Source organism: Pan troglodytes, chromosome 4, assembly GCF_028858775.2.
Source record: "Pan troglodytes isolate AG18354 chromosome 4, NHGRI_mPanTro3-v2.0_pri, whole genome shotgun sequence".
Lineage (NCBI taxonomy): Eukaryota > Metazoa > Chordata > Mammalia > Primates > Hominidae > Pan > Pan troglodytes.
The window spans coordinates 152,404,594-152,430,334 of NC_072402.2; the positions used below are offsets into that span (position 1 = coordinate 152,404,594).

General features: G+C 44.9%; 1 protein-coding gene across 4 annotated transcripts in view; it reads left to right on the plus strand.

Moving 5' to 3' along the window:
• LARP1 (La ribonucleoprotein 1, translational regulator) overlaps positions 1–25,741 on the plus strand; it is a 134,777-nt gene that overhangs the window by 26,769 nt on the left and 82,267 nt on the right. The window contains exon 2 of one of the 4 annotated variants that reach the window (XM_054684736.2): positions 8,202–8,301. The exons of the other annotated variants lie outside the window; for them this stretch is intronic. Coding sequence (XP_054540711.1) covers positions 8,289–8,301 — 13 coding nt within the window. The 5' untranslated portion in view covers positions 8,202–8,288. The remainder of the gene's footprint in view (positions 1–8,201; positions 8,302–25,741) is intronic. 4 annotated transcript variants of the gene reach the window in all.

Consider the following 25,741-nt stretch of genomic DNA (forward strand, 5'->3'; position numbering starts at 1 on the left):
TCATTGGTTCTTTCCGGCTTTTCAAAGAAGCTCTCCAGTGAGAATTTTTTTTTTTTTTTTTTTTTTTTTTTTAACTCATTTTGGCTAGAGTTAGCTTGTGGGCTCACCAAAACTGTGACCAAGGCGAGTGTGCAGTGTGGGAAAGAGGCGCAGATGGAAGCAGTAAATAAAATAATGAGCGGGCCACGTATGGACTAAAATAAGTGTCAGATGCTGACCTAAAGCCTGCCACCAGATGCAGCTTAATTGTCACTTGCTACTCACTGATAGGGTTTTGATATGAGTCTGCAAGCAACTGATTTATTATGGTCTCTGTGCAATCAAACCTCTCTGCTAATGTTAATCTGTATTTACAGCCACTCCCCAGTGCTAGCATCATCACCTCAATTCTACCCGAGATCATCAGGCATTAGGTTCTCATAAGGAGTGCACAACCTAGATCCCTGCCATATGCAGTTCACAATAGGGTTCAGGCTCCTATGAGAATCTAATGCTGCCGTTGATCTGACAGGAGGTGGAGCTCAGGGGGTAATGCAAGTGATGGGGAGCCGCTGTAAATACAGACAAGGCTTTGCTGGCTGCCCGCCACTCACCTCCTGCTGTGGGGCCCAATTTCTAACAGGCCACAGACTGGTACCAGTCCATGGCCTGCGAGTTGGGGACCTCTGCACTAAAGGATTGGTCATTGTTTCTAGACCTGAAAACAGTAAACAGAGCTAGGGAATTCACTTAGTTTTTTTGTTTTCAGATCGGCTAAATAAAAAATTCATACTGAGAGGCCAGGCACAGTGGCTTATGCCTGTAATCCCAGTACTTTGGAAGGCCGAGGTGGGAGGACTGATTAAGCCCAGGAGTTGAAAACCAGCTTGGTCAATACAGTGAGACCCTATCTGTTAAAAAAAAAATTTAGGCCAGACACGGTGGCTCACACCTGTAATCCCAGCACTTTGGGAGGCCGATGTGGGCAGATCATGAGGTCAGGAGTTCGAGACCAGCCTGACCGACATGGTGAAACCCTGTCTCTACTAAAAATTCAAAAAATTAGCTGGGCATGGTGGCGTGCACCTATAATCCCAGCTACTCAGGAGGCTGAGGCAGGAGAATCGCTTGAACTCAGGAGGTGGAAGTTGCAGTGAGCCAAGATCGCAGCACAGCACTCCAGCCTGGGCAACAGAGTGAGACTCCATCTCAAAAAAAAAAAAAAAAAAGAAGAAAAAAAAATCATACTGAAACCTCTAATACAAACACAGGATTATGCGTTTTTTACTTAACCCCTTTCGTCTTTCGCTTGTATTTTTCTCCCACACCAAAAGTCCTGGTTCTCAGCAATACCAACAAACTCACTTGCTTTATTACATACTGTATATCCAACAGTCTCAGAATAATACCAAAGCTACTACTAACAATATGAGACTGAAAACAGGCAGCCCTTTTTAAAAATCAGAGTAAAAAATTCTGAAAATGAAAGTGGAAAGGAACCCCACAGGAAGGGTCTGTGCTGACCCCATGTGACAGTGTGGCCGTTTGCATTACTGCTGGAATTTTGAAGACTACTACATATTCCGTCAGTGTCAGGATTTTGTTCTTCAGTGTGGTACTTTTTTTTTTTTTTTAAGATGGAGTCTCACTCTGTCGCCTGGGTTGGAGTGCAGTGGTGTGATCTTGGCTCACTGCAACCTCCAGCTCCCGGGTTCAAGCGATTCTCCTGCCTCAGCCTCCTGAGTAGCTGGGATTACAGGCATGCACCACCACACCTGGCTTTATTTTTGTATTTTTAGTAGAGACGGGGTTTCACTATGTTGGTCAGGCTGTTCTTGAACTCCTGACCTCGTGATCCGCCCACCTCAGCCTCCCAAAGTGTTGGGATTACAGGCGTGAGCCACCGCACCCAGTAGTGTGGTACACTCTTAAAATCATAGTTCCTGCTGTCTGGGAGTTTACATATGTCTACAGAGTGGAAGAAGCATGAGATTATAGCAGTGTAGGCTACCAGAATGATTGTTGGGTTGGTAACCCAAGTATGCTGGTCACCCCGAAGCTTCAGTTTCCTTGTCTTCTACAAGAGGATAAAGAAAGGAAGGAGGAATTTACAAGAGGGAATCTTGGGCAAGTTGAATCATCTTTCTGAATTCTTGAATTACCTTCCAGGAATAGATAAGGAATAGATAAAATTCCTTATCTATTAAGAGGGGGTACAGGGATTGGACTATATTGTAGTGACAGCAGCTTTCTTTCTGTTCTCCAAACGTACCTGCTTCGGGGACCTTACACTTGGGGTTGGTTCTCTGTGCATTGAACACTCTTGCTCCAGCTCTTCCAATGTCTCGTTCCTTGTCATCATTCATGTCTCAGCTTTAATATCACCTCCCTAGGGAGGGCCTCCTGACCACATCATTGAAAATATCCATCCTCCATTACTTTATCATATCAACCTATTTCATTTTTGTGGAACTATTACCTATCTAATTGGCTTGTTTATATCTAGATCCCCTCTCTCCAGAATGTAAACTCAATAAAAGTAAGGTTCTTGACTTTCTTGTTCATTGATATGTCCCTAGGAACTAAAACAGAGCCTGACACATAATAGCTGCTGAATAATAATGCCTTTTGAATAATGAATGCCTGATAAATGACTGGATGAGCTATATAATCTCCAAAGTCTCTTTCAGCTTTAAACCCAAGATTATATACTCATTATAGTGAGTAGAGGATCACTAGCATGACTATACCATGCTACAGATGTGGAAACTGAGGCAGTGAGTGACTTGCCAAAGGCTTTGCAAACAGGAAAGTGGTGTGGTCCAACAGAACTGTATGGGAAGTCAAAAGCAGGAGACTCGGGTTTGGATCCTCACACCATCCCTCTCTGTCGACCTTCCTTGCAAGGGCTGTGTGAACTGGACAAGCCACTTCGCCCCTCCAAGGACTCAGTTGTTCCACTGAAAAGAGAAGATGTACTAATAACTCTGCCCCAGGGTCACTGTGAGATCATGTAGTCTGAACCGCACTAAGCACTTTGCAGAGTGTTTTGCTCTTCCTTTAGCCCCAGCTTGTTTTCCAGGGTGGAGAGTGGAGGTGAGGAAGGAAGCCCAGGACCAGGGTTGTGGAGGAGGGGAGACTCAGCGGGTTGCCACCATTTGTTTACTCACCTGAGTCTCTCTGCCTCTAGCCTAGCTGTGCTCCCCGCTAAGGTAAAGAGGTGGGGTAGCTTTGCTCGGCCAATGAGCTGCCGTCGCTCTCTTAAAGGCACCCAGCGTCTGGAAGGAAAACTAGCCTGGCAACCTGGAGAGCTCCTGGGCCAGAGCCAGGAGGCAGCTGTGCGATCTGGATGTACCTAAACTCTCCAGGGCCACATAGTGACCCCAGGCCCTGGTCACTCCATGCTTTGGAGGGTGCTTTTGTCAAAGAGGCCTCCTTTCCCTCACCCAGAGCTGGATTTCCAAGAGGCTCCCATACCTAGCTGCCCTGGCAGACTCCCAGGGAGGAAAAACAGCGTGGCCTTGGCAGCTACCCCGAGGAAGGAACCCACAGGTGACAGGGAGAAGCCATTGCCATTCCCTGTCCTGGCCCCCTTCAGCAACCCTGGTGAGTCCTAGCACTCTGCGTTTCTTGAACCTCAGGACAGCAGGGTGTGGTAGGAAGATCCTTCTCCCTAGGGGCAGAAACCTTGGGTGCTGGTTCCAGCCCTGCTGTGTGACCCTGAGTGAGTCACTCCAGCTCTCTGAACCTCACATTCCCCATCTGGGAAAATGAGGAGCTCAAATTCCACTCTCAGCTTTCCTCTTTTATTGTTTTCCCTTGTCACACCCCTTGTTCTGAAAGATTTAAGTCTGTCAACTGCACCTGTTACATAATAATTTGTTAATTGGTTTTCCTCTTCTATGTTAATTGTGGCCCTGTAATAGCCAATCAGTGTTTTTTGGTTAGCAGAAACAAACCACTAAATTGATGCAGGTTTAGCCAAAAGCAGTGTAGTATTTTATTCTGTCTGTGAGATCTTATCTAGAGTCGATATTTGATTTTCATTTGACCTTTTGAAATATGAGAAATAGAGCATTTGTGAGTAATTTCCAGGGAATGGGGTCCCCAGGTGGGGAACTCCTAGATCTAGTTTGCATGGGGTTTATAAGGACACCAGCAAAATCCTGCCTTCACGCCCAAGCTGAGCTTTGGTCTCTGCAGTGCTGCCTCACACACAGGGTTCATTCTTGAAAGTGAAAGCTTTGGACTTAAAAACTTCCTATGTGGAGAGACTGCTCCCAGGAGTCCCCACAGTGAGTTTACCCCACCTCTAGCTGGCTGAGGCTAGGGAAGCCTGGTTGGGGGAGCTGAGGTCTCCCTCAGCCCTCCGTTAGGGTGTGGCCAGGAGGGTGATGGGAACAGGTAGGTATGAACACAGGGCCTGGAGGCCAGGAATATATGGTAGATACCGCTTGTGCTGAAAATCAGGAGCTAGGCCTGCAGTTCTGGTTCTGCACTGACTAGCTCTGTGACCTCAGGCAAATTGTTTACCTCTTTGAACTCAGTTTTCCCAGCTGCAAAATGGGGATTGTAATCTGGGCAATGCTTGCCTACCAGGATTGTTCTTATGACCAAAGTCTGTTCCATGGAAGCTTAGATTCCACAGATTTTAAGATAAATTCAGATTTAAAAATACATATTGGGATTGATGAGGTAAGGTAATGAATGTTTTGTAAAATGCGGCCTCTGTAGTAATTATTTTCTCCAATCACTGTGTGATAATAATTAATGTGATAAAGGAATTACTGATTATGATGGAATCGTGGCTGCTTGTTTAAATCCTTTTACTTTAAAAAAATACCATTTACTGGGACTTTTTGAAATGTACAATCATATAAACAAAAAGAAAGGGGAAATAGCTCACTGAGTCATGGTATTTTCTAACGACTCGTGGGATGGGAACCCAGTCCTGGAATGTGGCCCCTTTGGAAGCAGCAGGATAATACAGTGGTTAGAACAGGCATGTTGGAGTAGAGGATCTTGGGCTCAAATATATACTGTAAGACCTACTGATGACCCTGGGTGTAAGTCACTTTTCTTTTCAAAGCCCCTTCTGTGCAGTCACTTGAGCTTCAGCCACCCTGTTCTCTCCTTTCCCGCAGCTCCCTGCTGAGTAAATAAATCTCAGAGAATGTTGGTTTCAAGGGTTGTGGCAGCACCCTCTCTCGGGGTAGAGCCTATGGTAGAAGGAGTGGAGTGAAAGTGAAAGCCAAAACAGTTTCTAGGAATAGGGAACTCAGGCAGGTATTTGAGCAACAATGTGTGTGAGCGTTGTGCGCGTATATGCATGTGTGCATGTGCACAGGAGCTAATGAAATTAAAAATGAAGCCGGGTGCGGTGGCTCACGCCTATAATCCTAGCACTTTGGGAGGCTGAGGCAGGCAAATCATGAGGTCAGGAGTTTGAGACCAGCTTGGCCAACATGGTGAAACTCTGTCTCTACTAAAAATACAAAAAAATTAGCTGGGCGGAGTGGTGGGCACCTGTAATCCCAGCTACTCAGGAGGCTGAGGCAGGAGAATCGCTTGAACCCGGGAGGCAGAGGTTGCAGTGAGCCGAGATCACGACACTGCACTCCAGCCTGGGCGACAGAGCGAGACTCTGTCTCAAAAAAAAGAAGAAATTAAAGTGGAAGATTTTAAGGCCCCTGAAGGGTCATGTTAGCCAGTCCCTGCTCTGGGGCAAGCCTCTCTTTTTTTTTTTTTTTTTTTTTTTTTTTTTTGAGACAGTTTCACTTATTGCCCAGGCTGGAGTGCAATGGCTTGATCTCGGCTCACCGCAACCTCCGCCTCCCGGGTTCAAGCGATTCTCCTGCCTCAGCCTCCTGAGTAGCTGGGATTACAGGCATGTGCCACCACGCTCAGCTCATTTTGTATTTTTAGTAGGTCAGGCTGCTCTTGAACTCCCGACCTCAGGTGATCTGCCCGCCTCGCCTTCTCAAAGTGCTGGGATTAACAGGCGTGAGCCACCATGCCCGACCAAGCCTGTCTTTTAACCAACACTGAAACGTTGCTGCTGAACACCAGGGAAGACTCCTAAACGTTTTCCTTGGTAACCAGCCTTGGCATCTCAAAATCCTCCCAAGAGTGAATGCGGGGTGTGTGCGAGTATTTTTTGAGTGCCTTGGGTATCTGAATTAGAGTTCCAGGGACACCGAGTGACCAAACCTTGGGGAAAAAATAGATTTGAAGTGGATGGACTAGGGAGCAGAAGGGATTGGGAATTCCTCCAATTAGGAACTTTAGTGGAGTAGCTATAGTTATTGCGTACCTACGATGAGCTAACAATTTTACTAGATGTTTTGAAGTCATTACCTTATTTATCCTCACAGTAGCCCATTTTACTATTCCCATTTTACAGGTGAGAGTATTGAAGCTCAGGGAGGCTACAAATCTTAAATAAAATTACTCAGACAAGCAGTGGCAGAACTCCGAATCAGGTCTTTATATGTCTAAATCTGGAGCCTGGGGCCCTTACCCCTTCCACCAGAAGTTACAAATCAGGCTAGACTGCAGTTCTTGGTTGTGTTTTCTTTGGCCTGCACAGTGGTGTTTTACTATTTTTTGTTTCTTTTTGAGATGGAGTTTTGCTGTGTTGCCCAGGTTGGAGTGGAATGGTGCAATCTCAGCCCACTGCACCCTCTGCCTCCCGGGTTCAAGCGATTCTTGTGCCTCAACATCTGTAGCAGCTGGTATTACAGGCGCCCGCCACCACGCCCAGCTATTTTTTTGTATTTTTAGTAGAGATGGGGTTTTGCCGTGTTGGCCAGGCTGGTCTCAAATTCCTGACCTCAGGTGATCTGCCCGCCTCAGCCTCCCAAAGTGCTAGGATTACAGGCATGAGCCACCATGCCCAGCCTTTTACTGTTTAAAAAGTTAGATGCCAACATTTTATTTTGTTTTGAGACAGAGAGTATCACTCTGTCACCCAGGCTGGAGTGCAGTGGAGCCATCTCGGCTCACTGCAACCTCCACATCCAGGGTTCAAGCGATCCTCCTGCCTCAGCCTCCCAAGTAACTGGGATTACAAGCATGCACCACCACACCTGGCTAATTTTTGTATTTTTAGTAGAGATGGGGTTTCACCATATTGCCCAGGCTGGTCTCCAACTTTTGACCTCAAGTGATCCACCTGCCTTGGCCTCCCAAAGTGTTGGGATTACAGGTGTGAGCCACTGCACCCAGCTGATGGCAACATTTTAAAATGAGATCATTTGGCCAGGCACAGCAGCTCACACCTGTAATCCCAGCACTTTGCGGGGCTAAGGCAGGCAACTTGCTTGAATCCAGAAGTTTGAGACTGACCTGGGCGACATGGCAAACTCCGATCTCTACAAAAAATTCAAAAATTAGCCGGGCGTCATTGTGTGCACCTGTTGTCCCAGCTACTCAGGAGCTGAGGCAGGAGGATTTCCTTGAGCCAGGGAGGTGGAGGTTGCAGATAGCCAAGATCGAGCTGCTGTACTCCAGCCTGGGTAAGAGAATGAGACCCTGTCTCCAAAAAAAAAAAAGAAAAAGAAAAAAAAGGAGAGAGAGAGAGACAGACTATTTAATATAAAAATCTAGAGTCTAACATGTCTTTAAAAACCAGAAGAAAGATCTGGCACTATATGTCCACATTCTCATATGCCAACAACCAACTTGAGCTGCTGCTTTTAAACAGGGCTTGTGACATCTAGTTTGCTACAGTCCCTACCATTCCCTACTATTCTACCCAGCCTACTTTCTCATTTGTGATGCCAGCCTGGCCCCACAAGCCTGTGGTTATTCAACCTCTGCATTGCACTCTACTCCTTACTTACATAGCTGGGCCCTGGTCCTAGTGCTGGCTTGAACTGGCTGTGACATTAGGTAAGTTATGGCACCTGTTTGGGTTTCTGCTGTAACCTGGGCTAGCCATACTCTGAAATAACTTCCTAAGTGGCTTTCTGCATTGCTTTGCAAGAAACCACAAGTCTCCAACACATCTTGGCTACCTAGCTAATCTGAGTCCATGTAAATTATACCAGAAGTGACTGGTGTTATTCACTCTCTGTCACCATCACTTCACTGCTATTCTTTGTAACACAGGACATTTAGGGACAGGTAAGGCCTGGTGATATCAGTACTGGTAGGATGCCAATTCCCAATACTTTGATCAAAAAGTCTGACTTCCACGTGCCTCCACTCATCTGTTCCAGGAGGCCTAATTGAACCCTGAGGAGCTCTACTGAGATTTCAGCATCTGGGTGTCCTATTCTGACCCGATTTTTGCTACATGAGAGAAAATGTGTAGCCCAGGTGAGAATGTTCTCTCTTTCTCTGACACATATACACACACACACACACACACCTATGGGTTAGAAATAGCCTTTCGTTTTCTTTTTTCTTTTTAAGAGTCAGTGTTTCACTCTGTCACGCAGGCTGCAGTGCAGTGGCACCTTCTTAGCTCACTGCAGTCTCAAAATCCTGGGCTCAAGGAATCCTCCCACCTTAGCCTCCCTAGTAGCTGGGACTACAGGTGTAGGCCACCATGCCCAGCTAACTTAAAATTTTTTTTTTTTTGTAGAAACGGGGTCTCACTTTGTTGCCCAGCCTGGTCTCAAATTCCTCTTGTCAAATGAACCTCTTGCCTCAGCCTCCTGAGTTGCTGGGATTATAGGCAGAGCCACCTCACCAGCAGAAATAGACGCCTTTACAGGTCTCTGCATCTAACTAGTATCTTACTTGGGTTTCTGAGATCAGATCTTTAAAGCCATAGAATATCAGAGATGGAAATGTGGGTGGTACCTTATCATCTATTCTTTTGTCTTTCTCTCTTTTCTTTTTTGTTCATTGATTTGTTCGAGATGGAGTCTTGTTATTTTGCCCAGGCTGGAGTGCAGTGGCGATTCACAGGTATGATCCCACTACTGATCAGCATGGGAGCACTGGAGTTTTGACCTGCTCCATTTCCAACCTGGGCCAGTTCACCCCTCCTTAGGCAACCTGGTGGCCCCCCATTCCAGGGAGGTCACCACATTGATGCCAAACTTAATACAGACACCTGATTAGCATATTGTGCTATACCCCAGAACTCTTGGACTCAAGTGATCCTCCTGCCTAAGCCTCCTAGGTAGCTGGGACCAGAGGCATAGGCCATTGTGCCCAGCTAGATCATCTAGTACAGTAATAGCAAATAGGCTCCACTTCATTTGCCAATTCCAGTCAACAAGTAGAGTGTTGAAAAGGCTTGGAAGCTACCTATGGGCATGGAATGATCAGACTCTGAGATCTCTCAACAATGTCTGTTGTGGGCATGGCAAGGGGGAATGGCAGTATCTATATTAGAAATTTGCTATCCTTGAGCCAGCCAATCTCCTCCTTACACAGATATGAAAGCTGGTGTGGGAAGGGGTGATGACTTGCCCAAAGTCATGTGGCAAGGCAAGGCAGAAGTAGATCCAGAAGCAGGGTCTCTCTTGACTTTTAAGCCATGATTGCTCCCACTGTATTAGCTCAGAGAAGAAAACTGAGGCTGGGAAGGGCAATGACTGAAGCAAGATTAGGACCTAGGAGTCCTGGGAAGCCTGGCTGGGATAGGGGCTAAGAAATTCAGTTCGGTGCCCCTAGCCTGAGCCCTGCCAGCCTGGCCTATTGGCCTCTGCTCCACTTCTCAGAGTCCCTTTACTCCTGTCCCAGTTTCCTGTCTCATTTTCCTCAGGTTCAGAGAGTGCACATCGAAGCAGAGGGGCCTCTGGGGATCCTAGGCCCTACATACCCTCTTTTGGCAGCCTTCAGCAAGCTCCCAGCTCCCTCTCTTCTGGAAGAGAAGTCCTAGGACAAGGGTTTTTAACCTTATTGATGTCATGGATCCCTTGACAATCTGCGAAACCTATGGGCTCCTTCTCAGAGTATTTTTAAATACCTAAAATACATAGGATGACAAAGGAAACCAATCATCCTGAAATACAACTATCAAAATAAAAGAAATTGCTATAGCAATATGTGATTCTTTATTAGTACATTAAAAATGAAGTCTAGTGGCAGATATAACTATTGTAGCCAGGCGTGGTAGCTCACGCCTGTAATTCCAGCACTTTGGGAGGCCGAGGTAGGTGGATCACATGAGGCCAGGAGTTTGAGACCAGCCTGACCAACATGGTGAAACCCCATCTCTACTAAAAATATAAAAATTAGCCGGACACGGTGGCACATGCCTGTAATCCCAGCTACACAGGAGCCTGAGGCATGAGAATCACTTGAGGCCAGGAGGCAGAGGTTGCAGAGAGCCGAAATTGTGCCACTGCACTCCAGCCTGGGTGACAAAGTGAGACTCTGTCTCAAAAAAAAAAAAAAAAAAAGATATAACTATGGTAATTTTAAAGTAACACTGGCAGGGCACGGTGGCTCATGCCTATAATCCCAGCACTTTGGGAGGCTGAGGCAGGTGGATTGCCTGACCTCAGGAGTTTCCGACCAGCCTGGGCAACAAGGTGAAACCCCGTCTCTACTAAAATACAAAAATTAGCCAGGCGCGATGGCATGTGCCTGTAGTCCCAGCTACTTGGGAGACTGAAGCAGGAGAATTGCTTGAACCTGGAAGGCGGAGGTTGCAGTGAGCCGAGATCGCACCACTGCACTCCAGCCTGGGCAACAGAGCGAGACTCTGTCTCAAAAAAAAAATAATAATAATAATAATAATAATACTAACCATAGATGGCATTTTTGAAAGATCTGCAACAACCATAATGTGATATTAAAATATCTGTGATTTCTTTTGGTGACACAGTCACAGGAACTGCCAATACTGCTGTGGGTCATTGCCTACATTTATAACTAAACAAAATGCTGACTTGAGTTACAGGTTAGGGAAAATAAAGAGAGTGGTTTGTAATGGTTCATAACTGGAAAGCAGAGGCTAGGTGTAGTGGCTCACACCTGTAATTCCAACACCTTGGGAGGCTGAGGTAGGAGGATCACTTGAGCCTGAGAGTTTGAGACAAGCCTGAGCAACACAGGGAAACTCTACCTCTAAAAATTTAAAAATTAGCCAGGTGTGGTGGCACATGTCTGCAGTCCCAGCTGCTCAGGAAGCTGAGGTGGGAGAATCACTTGAGCCCAGGAGCTTGAGGCTGCAGTGAGCTGAAATCGTGCCACTGCACTCCAGCCTGGGCAACAGAGAGAGACCATGTCTTGGGAAAAAAGAAAAGAGAAGAAAAAAAAATTATTTCCTTCCAAGTTCAGAGATACTCTGAATTCTATTTGTGGACCCAGGCTAAGAACCTCTGTTTTGGGAGGATCATGCAGGAGTCTGCTGGGCCAGTGGTTTGCAAACTGTGGGCTACGGAACCCTGGAGATTCTGGAAGTGTCAAGGAAGCTGTCAAACAGTGGATGTGTTGAGGTAGCAAGCGGGAAAACCATCCAATCAGATAGCCTCTGAGTCTGCATCCATAATCTCTGCTTCAGCTTGAGAAGGTTCTTTTCTATTTGAGTTCATTTCAGTGATCCATATGATTCCATTGTCTTAAAGAAAAAAAAGGAGGGGTGCTGGGCACGGTGGTTCACACTTGTAATCCCAGCTCTTTGGGAAGCTGAGGTGGGAGGATCACTAGATCCCAGGGGTTGGAGACTTGCCTGGGCAACATAGTGCAACCTCGTCTCTAAAAATATATATTTTATAGATTAGCCTGGCATGGTGGTGCACGTCTATAGTCCCAGCTACTCCAGAGGCTGAGGTGGGAAGATCCCTTAAGCCTAGGAGGTCGAGGTTGCAGTAAGCTATGATGGCACCATTACACTCCAGCCTGGGCGACAGAGCGAGACTCCGTCTCAAAAAAAAAAAAAAAAAAAAAAAAAAGTGTCAGGGATTCCTCTGTTTGTTTGAATGTTGAAAACGTTCATGTGGCCCCACCCACAGCTTCATATGACATAAAGGAAAGCCGAGGCTGAAAGAAGTGAAGGGGTCCTACGTTACCGTTACCATTTGGTGGCAGGTTTGGGGGTGTAGGGGAGGCCAGGGAAAGGAGCTGGGAAGCAGCTGGGCACAGGTGAACTTCCTTGTACCTCTTCCTGTGAGCCACTGCAGGGAAGCACCTTGTGTGGCTGAGTGCTGGGCCAAGAGTCAGGAAACTGGAATTCAACATCCTAGTTCTGCTGCTAAGGTTTCTCATTTGCAAAGTTTCTCATCTCAAGTTTCTCATTTGCAAGACGGAGATGATAATGCACAAGTGTTGAGAGAACCAATCCAGAGAAGGCTGTAAGGAACATAAGGCTGCGGTTAAAGGGGTTGTAATGTATTTGTCTCCACGGCCTGGCACCCTTTTCTCCATGCTCCCGGAGTGCTTTCTCTCCATACTGACAAACCAGATATTCCCTGTATCCTATGACAGTATCATCCCAGTCACCCAGCACAATGACACAGTCAGATTTATGGTTGAACGTCCAGTCACTCAGTCTACCACCTTACCTCCTAAATATCTCCTCTTCACTGTTTCCACTGCTATGGCATTATCTTTGGCCTTCATTTCTCTAACAGCCCCCAATTTCTCTCTGTGCCTCAGGCTGCCTTCCATGGAGCCAAAACACGTTCTGACCACGTCTTTCTTCTACTGTAAAGCCCTTAGTGACCCCTCACTGTGTGCAAGGCCAAGTCTAGCCCCTGCAGAATATGGCAACCCAGACTTCACATGATCTGCCTTCAGCTTCCCCGCCCTCTCCCTTTTTCCAGCATCCCTACCTCCTCCTGCAGGGAGGCTGCTGGACTCCTTTTGCTGTCTTCCCTCCCTGCCTTCTTCATTACCCAGACAATAGTGCAACACCAGGGAGCTATGAGAAGAGGAGATTCAGGAGCCTGGGAATATTGCTCTCCCCAGGCTGGTGGGTGGGCAGGAGGAAACTGAACATACATAGGACTCAGGAGTTCTGTTGATAGGTTAGAGAACAGGTGTGACCCTGCCCTCATTCTGGGCCAGACAGGGGTTATTTTCAGAGACCAGCCGGTAGCACATGGAGAGGTCACCCGCACAGTCAGGAAGAGTCTACCACTTCTATACTTACAGGAACCAGATCACCAGGAACAGGATATAGCCAGGCAGTGGAGAATTCATAGAATCCCTCATTCTTAGAATGTTAGAGGTGAAAGGGACCTCATGCATCTTTCCTAGGTTTTTTTTTTTTTTTTTTTTTGAGACAGAGTCTCACTCTATTGCCCAGGCTGGAGTGCAGTGGCGCTATCTCAGCTCACTGCAACATCTGCCTCCCAGGTTCAAACGATTCTCCTGCCTCAGTCTCCTGAGTAGCTGGAACTACAGGCACATACCACCATGCCCAGCTAATTTTTGTATTTTTAGTAGGGATGGGGTTTTATCATGTTGGCCAGCCTGGTCTCAAACTCCTGACCTCAGGTGATCCACCCACCTCGGCCTCCCAGAGTGCTGGGATTACAGGCGTGAGCCAGCACACCCAGCCTCTTTCCTAGGTTTTAACTCTTCTCTGCTTCAGACAAAAAAGTAAAGTCCAGAGAAGGGAAGTGACTTGGCCAAGGTCATACAGTGAGTTGAGGTAGAGCCTGAACGAAAGCCAACATCTGATTTTCTTCCCAATTTTCATGTTCTGGGCTCTGGCCTCTGGACTCTCACCAGGAGTCTGAGTAACTGGTCCAGGACTGATTTACCAACAATGGGTTAATGTGTCACTGCTGGGCATTGCAAGTGCCAGATCTAACAGGGGTTGTCAATGCTTTAACCCTAAGGTTTTCAGCTGGGGAACAGTGATGGGTTACAAGTGTGCTGAGATATAGAACCCTTGGGCCATAAGTGGCCAGGTGGAGACTGGGGCAGCCAGAGCCCACGGTCCTGCTGGGATAGTCACCTTCAGGCCTCAAACAGCTTCCTCATAAGTTTAGCCCCACAGGTATCCAAGTATTACCATGGACTGGGATGGGGAAAGTTGGGAAGCACTGTGTAAACCCTAAAACATGAGTTACTTTAGGGGTGGTATAGGCAAAGGTGGAGAAAGGGAGAGTTGGAAGATACAGGTTCTAGTTCTGGCTGTACCACTTCCTTCTGACATATATTCTAGGGGGGGAAATAATGAGAAAAAATAAAAGGTACCATTTATTGTGTCTCATTTAATCTTTCAAACAGTTCTATAAAAGTAGGTGCTGTTATCAACTGCATTATACAGATGAGGAAACTGAGTCAGGGAAATTAAGAGACTTAGCCAAGAGCCCACAACCAGGAAGTAGTATGCCAGAATTGAAACCCAAGTCTGTCTTTATTTGGATTCTGTGCTCTTAATTACTCTGCCATATGGACTTGTTTCGGGACAAGTGGGGAGAAAGATGGGGCCCTTCAGCCCCACTCCCCTGGCATGAGGGCTACTGATTCTCCCTCTACTCTGGATTGCCAGGCTTTAGGGAGGCCTTCAGCAGGGGGCAGTAGGGTCCAGAGGACCCCTAAGCAGTGAGGGCTATCCCCCAACCCTGCCTTCATGGGTATAAGATCATTCTCAGAACTGTAGTGAGTATTTTGAATCCTGCCAGAGGCAACCATGATCTTCCAGGAGTGGAGTCTCCAGCCCTCAGAACGGGAAAGGTGGTGAGATTTCACTGGTTGTTGTGATACCCTAAAACTGGTAGAAAGAAAGCTGGAATAAGGCACCTTGTTTACTATACTAATCCTTCCTTAAACCGTAACTCCTATTTACAGATCCAGTTACTCTGCCAAGCACTTTATTCACATTGCCTCATTGAATTTTTACAGCAGCCCTATCTTGAGTAGCTGCTGTTATTATCATCTGTTCTTTACTGGAGGAGGAATCTAAAGCTCTGACTCAGCTAGACTGCTGACTTTTCAGTGGACCTTAGTCAAGGGACTTTTAGGCAAGTCTTCTCTGGGTCCAATATCTAGGACTACAGAAGTAATTCCTTCCCTGCCTAGAGCATTGGATTATAAAAGTGAAAACAATTTACAAGCTGTTATCCGTTTGTTTAAATGGTGTCTGTTGATAACTTAAAGCAAGGAGGAGGCCCTGGCACTACAGAGAAAAATAAAGCGTAATCCTGCCCATGGAAAAATGCAAGATAAATGTTAGGTAAACAAGGCTTTCCATTTCCAGTAATTATGGACTAGAAGACTGCTCCCCAACTTCACTGGGAATTTTTTTTTTTTTTTTTAGGACAAGGTCTCACTCTCTCACCCAGGCTGGAGTGCAGTGGCACAATCATAACTCACTGCAGCCTTGAGCTCCCCAGGCTCAGGTGATGCTCCCACCTCAGCCTCCCAAGTAGCTGAGACTACAGCTGCACGCCACCATACCCAGCTAATTTTTGCATTTTGTGTATAGATGGGGTTTTGTCATGTTGCCCAAGCTGGTCTCAAACTCCTGAGCTCAAGTGATCTGCCCACCTTGGCCTCCCAAAGGCTGGGATTACAGGCATGAGCCATCTCGCCTGGCCACCACTGGGAATTATTAAAAGAGCTAAACAGCCAGCCCTGTTGCCTCACACCTGTAATCCCAATACTTTGGGAGGCTGAGGCCAGCCTGGGCAATATAGTGAGACCTTGTCTCTACAAAAAAATTTTAAAATTAGCCAGGTGTGGGCTGGATGCGGTGGCTCACACCTGTAATCCCAGCACTTTGGGAGGCTGAGGTGGGTGGATCATGAGGTCAGGAGTTCAAGACAAGCCTAGCCAAGATGGTAAAACCCCGTCTCTACTAAAAATACAAAAATTAGCCTGGTATGGTGGCAGGCACCTGTAATCCCAGCTACCTGGGAGGCTGAGGCAGAGAATTGCTTGAACCTAGAAGGCGGAGGTTTCAGTAAGCCGAAATCGTGCCCCTGCACTCCAGCCTGGGTGACAGAGCGGGACTCTGTCTCAAAAAAAAAAAAAAAAATAGGTGTGATGGCATGCATCTGTAGTTCCAGCTACTTGGGAGGCTGAGGTAGAAGGGTTGCTTGAGTTCAGAAGGTTGAGGCTGCAGTGAGCCATGATTATGCCACTGCACTCTAGCCTGGGTGACAGAGTGAGACTCTGTCTCAAAAGAAGAAAAAAAAAGCTAAACAAAATAAATGTGTGTGTGCATTTGTGTATTTGAAGGCATTAGAGAACTACCAAAGCAACAAGGACCTAAGGGGTCACGATTCCAGAGGGATAAGAAGCCCCATATTTACTTACTACTTTCCTGCGCAAGGGATATGCTCTTTCTCAAGAAAAGGCTAAGAAACTGAGCAGAGAGTCTGGTAGTGTTATGAGGCTGGGGAATAGAATAAAAATTGGATTTCAGGATCTACCAAGAAGGAGTGTCCCTAATAAATATTTCAGGTCTTCCTCTTCTTCTTCTTTTTTTTTTTTTTTGAGTTGAAGTCTCGCTCTGTCACCCAGGCTGGAGTACAGCGGTACAATCTCGGCTCACTGCAACGTCTGCCTCCCAGGTTCAAGTGATTGTCCTGCCTCGGCCTCCTGAGTAGCTGGGATTACAGGCTTCCACCACCACACCAGCTAATTTTTGTATTTTTAGTAGAGACAAGGGTTATCTCCATGTTGCCCAGGCTGGTCTCAAACTCCTGACCTCAAGTGATCCGCCCACCTTGGCCTTCCACAGTGCTGGGATTACAGGTGTGAGCCACCGCACCTGGCCAACATTTCACGTCTTCAGCTGGAGCTACCAAAGGGCAACACCCTAGGAGTAGAGGTGAATTAGAATTAGACTAGCCCTGACAAAACTGAAGTCCAGCACCCCATCAATTCAATCCCTTGTAGTACTTAGGTGTAAATGCCTAGTAGAAGCAAAAGTTAAAATATTTCTGAAGGAAGATAATACCATCCAGGGCCTCAGGTTTTCCTATAATTTTTTCATATACAATACCTGCTATTCGATCAAAATTTACCTGACATTTCAGTAGACAAAACCACATGGCTGAAAACCAAGAGAAAAAAGTAGATAATAGCAATAGGCCCATAGGAGATCCAGATTTTGGCATTTTGAGGCATGGACTTTAAAAGATATGTGATTAATATAGTCAAGAAATTACATGACAAGATGGAGAATTTCTGCATATAAGTACAATCTGTCACGGAGTATCAAATGAAAATTTAAGCCTCAAATACAGCATCCGAAATTAAGAACTCAATAGATGGATAAAACAGCATATTAACACAGCTGAAAATAAAAATTAGTAAACCAGAAAGCCAGTAGAAAGTTGTATTAGTCTGTTCTCATGCTGCTATGAAGAAAGACCTGAGACTGGGTAATTTATAAAGAAAAGAGATTTAATTGACTCACAGATCCACATGGCTGGGGAGGCCTCAGGAGACTTGCAATCATGGCAGAAGTCACCTCCGTACAGGGCAGCAGGAGAGAGAATGAGAACCAGCAGGGGAAATGCCAGATACTTTTAAAATCATCAGATCTTGTGAGACTCACTCGTTATCACGAGAACAGCATGGGGGAAACCGCTTCCATGATTCACTTACCTCTACCTGGTCGTGCCCTTGACATGTGGGGATCATTATAATTCAAGGTGAGATGTGGGTGGGGAAACAGAGCCAAACCATATCAAAAGTATTCAGCACATATAATACATATTTTATATGAAATGTGGTTAAAATTTTCCACATATGTATAATTGAAGTCCCATAGGAAGAGAGGGAGGGGAGGGGAGAAGAGATGACAGAAGAGAAGCAATGCAAAGAGAAATGAAGCCAGAAGCAATATTTGATGTTGGTCAATAATTAAGAATCACTTAAAACCCTAAGCAGAATAAGTAAATAAAACAGAACTACGTAACTAGGGCCTATTATGATATAACTGCTGATAGTAAAAGATAAGGGGAAATTTTTGAAGGGAGCAATAATAAAACGGATAGTGTCTCCACAGAAATAATGAAAGCCAGAAGACAAGGGAACGATATGTTTGAAGTCATAAATGAAAATAAATCATATCCCATTAGAACTAGAGAGTAGAATGGTGGTTACCAAGGTCTAGGGTAGTTGTGGGGGAAGGGAGAATTGGGGTGATATTGGTCAAAGGCTATAAAATTTCAGTTAGATGGGAGGATTCAGTTTAAGGAATCTATTATACAACGTGGTGACTAAAGTTAACAACAACATATTGTATCCTAGAAAAATGCTAAGAGAGTGAATGTTGTGTTCTCACAAAAATTATGACTATGTGAGCTAATGTTAATTAGCAAGATTTAATTATTCCACAATGTATATATATTTTAAAACATCATGCTGTACATGATAAATACATACAACTTTATCTGTAAAATTTTAAAAATGATAATAAATAAAAGAAATCTTGCCTGTAATCCCAGCACTTTAGGAGGCCAAGGTGGGCAGATCACTTGAGGTCAGGAGTTTGAGACCAGCCTGACCAACATGGCAAAACCCTGTCTCTACTAATAATAGAAAAATTAGCCGGGCATGGTGTTGTGTGCCTGTAACCCCAGCTACTTAGCAGGCTGAGGCAGGAGAATCACTCAAACCCTGGTGGTGGAGGTTGCAGTGAGCTGAGATCACGCCACTGCACTCCAGCCTAGACAACAGAGTGAAACTGTGTCTCAAAAGAAAGAAGAGAAAATAAATCTTGTGTGAGCATAGGCTAATGGCTCTCAAGTTGTAATATAAGTATGAATCACTTGGCAGGGGGTGTTAAAATTTTGGATTCCCAGATCCTACTCTGTAGATTTAGCCCCTCTGGTGTAGGGCCAAGGAACCTTCTTTCAACAAGCAGCCTGCGGATTCCGATGCAATGAGTCTACAGTAGATTGTCTGCCATGATGGTTGCAACAATTCTTCCCATTCCTGTACCCACACTCCTTTGCAGTGTGACTTTGCCACTCTTTCAATCAAGAGATAGAGTCCATTTTTCCTCCTTTTGCATCTCGGCTTATCCTTTGGCTTACTTTGACCAATAGAGATCAGTTGACATGATATTATGGGGCATCTGAGCCTTGGTCTTCAAGAGGACTTGCGTTTTCAGTATTCACCCTTTTGGAACTCAGCTGCCATGTAATTAAGTTGAGCCTATCCTTCTGGGAAAATGGAGAGAGAGGCAGAGCCGACAGCCAACACCAACCATCAGACACAGTATATGAGTGAGGCATGGATCTGTTTGGGTCCAACCAGGAGAGAGAAAGCACACAGTACTTTGAATATGGAAAGTTGAGTATGAAGAATTATTAATTATAATAGAGGATTAGAGTAACAGGGGATTGACTAATAAGAAGGAAAGAGAACACTGAAGACTATAGGAATAGCAGATATGAGGAACAGCCACTATCTTTAGGGTTGACATAGAGCACCCAAGGAAGAGCTCGTTCAGGGCTGAGATCTAGATCTTTTTGGAAAGGGCCCACTAAATGGCAGAGAAGTCACTGTGGTGCCCTGCCAGGTCAGTGGAACTGGTAGAAATCATCCTATGAAACTTGCTGGAAATGGGCCCTCTCAGGTGCCAGGGAAAGTTGTTCATAGGGAAATGTCTCTTTATCGACATTTGCTACATAAGCACTTGAGACGGATTCTTGGGGAAGCTGCTAGCTACCAGATGCTGCTGGCCATGGTGCCCTGCAGGAGCCTGAAGCTCAAGAAGCCATTCATGCTGCAGGAGTTGGGCATGGGGGAAGCACAACACTGCAGGAGCCTGGCGAGCCAGCACACAGTAACCAGGAAACAAAACTCTTTTCTTCCTTTCAGCCGAAACTGCCACCTTCCAATAATTCACCAAAATGACTAACACAAAGGGAAAGAGAAGCACCTAATACATGTTCTCTAGGTCTTTTAGGAAACCTGGAGTTGTTCCTTTGGCCACATACATGCAAAGCTGTAAGATGATATTGTAGACATTGAGAGAATGGATACTGTTCAAAAAGGAATACCCCACAAATGTTACCATGGCAAAACTGAAGAGTCTACAGTGTTACCTAGCATTCTATTGGCCTTGTTGTAAACAAACAAGAGCAAGATTCTTGCCAAGAGAATTAATCTGCCTATTGAGCACATTAAGCATTCTAAGAGCTAACATAGCTTCCTGAAAAGTGTGAAGGAAAATGATCAGAAAAAGAAGAAAGCCAAAGAGAAAGGTACCTGGGTTCAGATGAAGCACCAGCCACTCCACCCAAACACACTTGTGAGAACCAATGAATAGGAGCCTGAGCTGCTGGAATCTATCCCTATGAATTCGTGGCATAATAGGTATTAAAAAAATACCTCTAGACTGTAAAAAGCAAATAGACAAAGAAAGAAAAAACTTCAGTGTATTCCCAGCACACTATACTGACAAAGCTGGGCATCCTGCCAGCTGTCAAAGGAAAAAGGCATTTCAGGGACCCAGATCCATTTTAATAGAGCAGGCAAAAAAGTAAATTTGCAACTAAGGCAGTAAATCAATAACCAGGACAGGCCATCTTGGACCTCTAGTCCAAGTCAATCTGCATGACTACAACTGCATGAGTGACTTTAGTAAGATACTGGCAGAAAGAACCGTGTAGCTGAACCCAGCCGAAATTTCCACAGATCAGAATTATGAGCAAATAAAATTGCTCATAAATTTTAAGCCCTAAATTTTGGGGTAGTTTGCTTACACAAAATATTATAACACCAATATTGCAAGCAACCTGGACTGTTGTCCGTTTCCTACTTTTATGACTTTCTTTGTGCTGTTCCTTCTGTCCAAAGAAACATTATTATTATTTTTTTTTTTGAGGTGGAGTCTTGCTCTGTCGCCCAGGCTGGAGTGCAGTGGTGCGATCTCGGCTCACTGCAACCTCTACCTTCTGGGTTCAAACGATTCTCCCACCTCAGCCTCCCGAGTAGCTGCGATTACAGGGAAACAGTCTTGATTATCTCTACTAGATGGATGTATTTTCCTGCAACTGATTAATGAACTTTTCTTGACCTATAGCACACATGTAGAAAAGTGCACAAATCTTAAATGTATAGCTTGATAGATTTTCACCAAGTGCTTATATTCTTTTTTTTTTTTTTTTTTTGAGATGTTGTCTTGCCGTGGTCGCCCAGGCTGGGGTGCAATGGCGCAATCTCGGCTCACTGCAACCTCTGCCTCCCGGGTTCAAGTCATTCTCCTGCCTCAGCCTCCCGAGTAGCTGGAATTACAGGTGCATGCCACCATGCCTGGCTAGTTTTTTGTATCTTTAGTAGAGACAAGGTTTCACCATGTTGGCCAGGCCGGTCTCAAACTCCTGCCCTTGTGATCTGCCTGCCTCGGCCTCCCAAAGTGCTGGGATTACAGGTGTAAGCCACCATGCCCAGCCAAGTGATTATATTCTCGTAGTCTATAGCTGGGTGCCTCTCATACTCCCATCTAGTCACTAACCACGCCCTTAAGGGTAAGCACCATTCTGACTTTTTTTTTTTTTTTTTGAGACAGAGTCGCACTCTGTTGCCCAAGCTGGAGTGCAGTGGCGTGATCTCAGCTTACTGCAACCTCCACCTCCCTGGTTTCAAGCATACCACCACGCCCGGCTAATTTTTGTATTTTTAGTGGAGACGGAGTTTCACCATGTTGGCCAGGCTGGTCTTCAACTCCTGACCTCAGGTGATCCGCCTGCCTTGGCCTCCCACAATGTTGGGGTTACAGGCGTGAGCCACTGCGCCTGGCCTATTAAAGGTTTTTAAACATCAAAATATAAAATGATATGCCTATCAATCATAACCATGTGAAAGGAGAAAAAAAACACACCCATGCATAGAGTAAAAAGATACTAGAAGAAAAAAAAGAGTTGATATGGTTGATGGGTAAAGGAAATAAAAACGATTTTTCTTCTTGACAATCTGTCTCTCCCAATAATTATGTAATGACCATGTGTAACTTTTATAATCAAAAGAAACATTTAATCCTATTGATCTTTAAAGTCCTGTTCAAATGTCACTTCCTCCAAGAGCCTTAGCATAACCGTATTGCTGTAGCCAGCCAATGCCTTCCTCTATTTATACACCCCCTAGAGCAAAAACACATTCCGGAAGGAGCACAGTACCTGTCTTAGAGAAGGTGCTCTCAAAATGTCTGATCCTTTCCCTGCAACCATAGACATTTCATTAGCAGCTCACATTTCTCAAAAGAGCACCCCAACATGCCACTAAGACAGGCAGGAATCTGAAGCTGGATTGCTGTCTCCATTTTCTACTTGAAAACACCTGATGCTGAAAGAGATTAAGTAATAGTCCCACTGTCATTCGGCAAATCATTGGTAGAGGCATTTAAAATAGCTCATTCAAGAAAGATGAGCCAGCGGGGTGGCTCACGTCTGTAATCCCAGCACTTTGGGAGGCCGAGGCGGGCAGATCACGAGGTCAAGAGCTTGAGACCATCCTGGCCAACATGGTGAAACGCTACTGAAAATACAAAAATTAGCTGGGTGTGGTGGCCCGCGCCTGTAGTCCCAGCTACCCGGGAGGCTGAGGCAGGAGAATCGCTTGAACCCAGCAGGCAGAGGTTGCAGTGAGCCGAGATCACGCCACTACACTGCAGCCTGGCAACAGAGTGAGACTCCGTCTGAAAAAAAAAAAATTAGCCAGATGTGGTGGTACTTGGGAGGCTGAGGCAGGAGGATCACCTGAACCCGGGAGGCGGAGGTTGCAGTGAGCCAAGATGGTGCCACTGCACTCAAGCCTGGGCGACAGAGCAAGACTCTAGCTAAAACAAAACAAAACAAAACAAAACAAAAGAAAGGTGAATCTGGTGCAAACCATATAATTTACCAATTATAGTCTGAACAGAGCAAAGAGGCAGGGATGGAGATTAAGGAAAAAGCAAAAATTTGGTAACATGGCCTTTGTATTACCAGCTCTGTAATTTTGAGTGAGCTTATTTACCTTTCTGAACTTCAGTCTTTTGACTCATTGAAGGGATAACAGTGAACTAATAACCAGAATAGCAAATAGGATCCAACTCTGATGAACTAATGGTGGCTACCTTGAGTACTACAGGGGGAAAGATTCTGAAGACACATGCAGCCTTCATGGGAAAAATTGCTGTGATTAATAATTTCTGCCATGAGCAGGGAATCTGAAATTGATGTTATATTTGTTAGATATTGGTCTTTCCTGGACAGATTGCTCTTCAAGATCTTTTCCAGCCCTGTGTTTGGAATTCCCAGATTTAGATCTATTCATGTGTCTGGTGGGCAAAATATTCATCCTATAGGAAATTTTCTTAATTCCAAAGGGGAAGGAATTTTAATTATCTTTTAAAACAATAGACCTTGTCTCCAGCAATGGATGTGATATATATTTAAATAATCATCCTTAAGGCTCTCAGAGCTCCTTAGAGATGGAAATGTCTGCATATGAAATGTTAATTATACCACCATAATCATTCTTTTGAGATAAATTATATCATTAAAATTACCATGTTTGACATCCTTCCCTGTCTGCACATTGCCCTACCCTCAGATTGAAGTTGGTCCTGGGAGGAGGGTATGTGTCCTGGTTGGCTGTAATGGGTGGTGGAGTTAGTAAGTAAGGCGAAAAAGGTGAGTGTCTCATAAAATCCCAGTCTCAGGGTCCCCAGGATTGTCTCATTCATTGGCTCCGTCTGGACCCAACTGGAATGTTACGTGGCTTGGGATTTCTGGACTAAGGTTGACCCTTGTCTTATCTTTGAAACAAATATACTATAGCTACCAGGAGAGTGGTAGGGGTATTGTTTGACCAATTTAAGTAACACATACATTATAAATTCGTGGCTATTGAAGGAAGCCATGAACTGGTTGACAAGTTACGACACCATGTTGGTCTAGCAGCATAGCCAGGCTGTCAATAACACAGGCTTTGGCATCAGACTGCTCTGAAATCGGACATAGCTCTGACATTTCTATTTTTTATTTTTGTGTAGAAATGGGGGTCTGGCTATGTTGCCCAAGGTGGTCTCAAACTCCTGGCTTTAAGTGATCTTCCTGCCTCAGCCTACCAAAGTGCTGGGATTACAGCTATGAGCCACTATGCCTGGCCAGCTTTGACATTTCCAAATGAGTTTGCACAAGCTATATAACCTCTGTTTTTTCTTTTTTCTTTTCTTTCTTTCTTTTATTTTTTGGAGACGGAGTCTCACTCTGTTGCCCAGGCTGGAGTGCAGTGGTGCCATCTTGGCTTACTGCAACCTCTGCCTTCCAGGTTCAAGCTATTCCCCTGCCTTAGCCTCCTGCGTAGCTGGGATTACAGGTGCCTGCCACAATGCCTGGCTAATTTTTGTATTTTTAGTAGAGACGAGATTTTGCCATGTTGGCCAGGCTGGTGAGGAACTCTTGACCTCAGATGATTCGCCCACCTCGGCCTCTTAAAGTGGTGGGATTACAGCTGTGAGCCACCGTGCCTGGCCATAACCTCTATTTTTTTCCTCTGTAGAAAGAGTTTTAATAATAGTACCTAACTCAGCACTCTGGGAGGCGGAGGCGGGTGGATCACCTGAGTTCGGGAGATCGAGACCATCCTGGCTAACATGGTGAAACCCTGTCTCTACTAAAAATATAAAAAATTAGCCAGGCATGGTGGCACATGCCTGTAATCCCAGCTTCTTGGGAGGCTGAGGCAGGAGAATCACTTGAACCTGGGAGGTGGAGGTTGCAGTGAGCCAAGATCACGCTATTGTACTCCAGCCTGGGCAACAAAAGTGAAACTCCCTCTCAAAAAAAAAAAAAATAGTACCTACCTCAAAAGGTTAATATGTGAGATAATTCATGACGAGCACAAGTATCTTGCACTACATAGGAAGTATTACTATTATTATATTGAGATTAATTATTAGCATTGATTTCAAATTATATACAAAATAAAGCTTCAAAAACATGAAGTCAACTTATGTCAGTTTTGTGGACATCAAGACAGAGGCTGAAATAGGATGAATTTTAATTGTTTTAATAAGTAACAAAATGTTCCCTAAAAAAAGTTACAGAGTACAGATTAGCAAAAGGGACAAAATCAGCACTCAGAAATAACGACTGATAATCTTTTGGTTTATGTCCTAATGATAATAATTTACATATATTAGAATAGAAAAGGACATTTGACAAAAATAGTATCACACTGAACAGGCTGTTTTGAAACCAGCTGTTTTTCAGTGAGTAAAGGGGGCGTATACAGGCAAATATATTGTTTTGGTTTTGGGTTTTTTTAATTAAAAAAATTCCTTTTCTGGTAAGAGATACATAAAATTTACCATGTTAACCATCTTTAAGTGTACATTCAGTAGCATTAAGTATATTCACGTTGTTGGAAACAGATTTCCAGAACTTTTTTATCTTGCTAAACTGAAACTCTGCACCCATTAAAAAACAACTTCCCTTTTCCCACTCCCTCCAGGCCCTGGTAACCAGCATTCCACTTTCTGTTTCTATGAATTTGCTGACTTTAGATATCTCATATAAGTGGCATCATACAGTATTTGTTGTTTTGTGACTGGCTTATTTCATTTAGCATAATGTCTTCAAGTTTCATTCATGTTGCAACATATAACATGATTTCCTTCCTTTTTAAAGCTGAATAATATTCCATAGTATATATAATATATACCACATTTTGCTTGTCCGTGTATCCATCAATAGACATTTGGGTTGTTTCTATCTCTTAGCTATTGTGAATAGTACTGCTATGAACATAGGTGTACAAGTGGCTCTTTAAGACCCTGCTTTCAGGTCAAACATGGTGGCTCATGCCTGTTATCCCAGCACTTTGGGAGGCCAAGGCAGGCAGGTCACCTGAGGTTAGGAGTTCAAGACCAGCCTGGCCAACATGG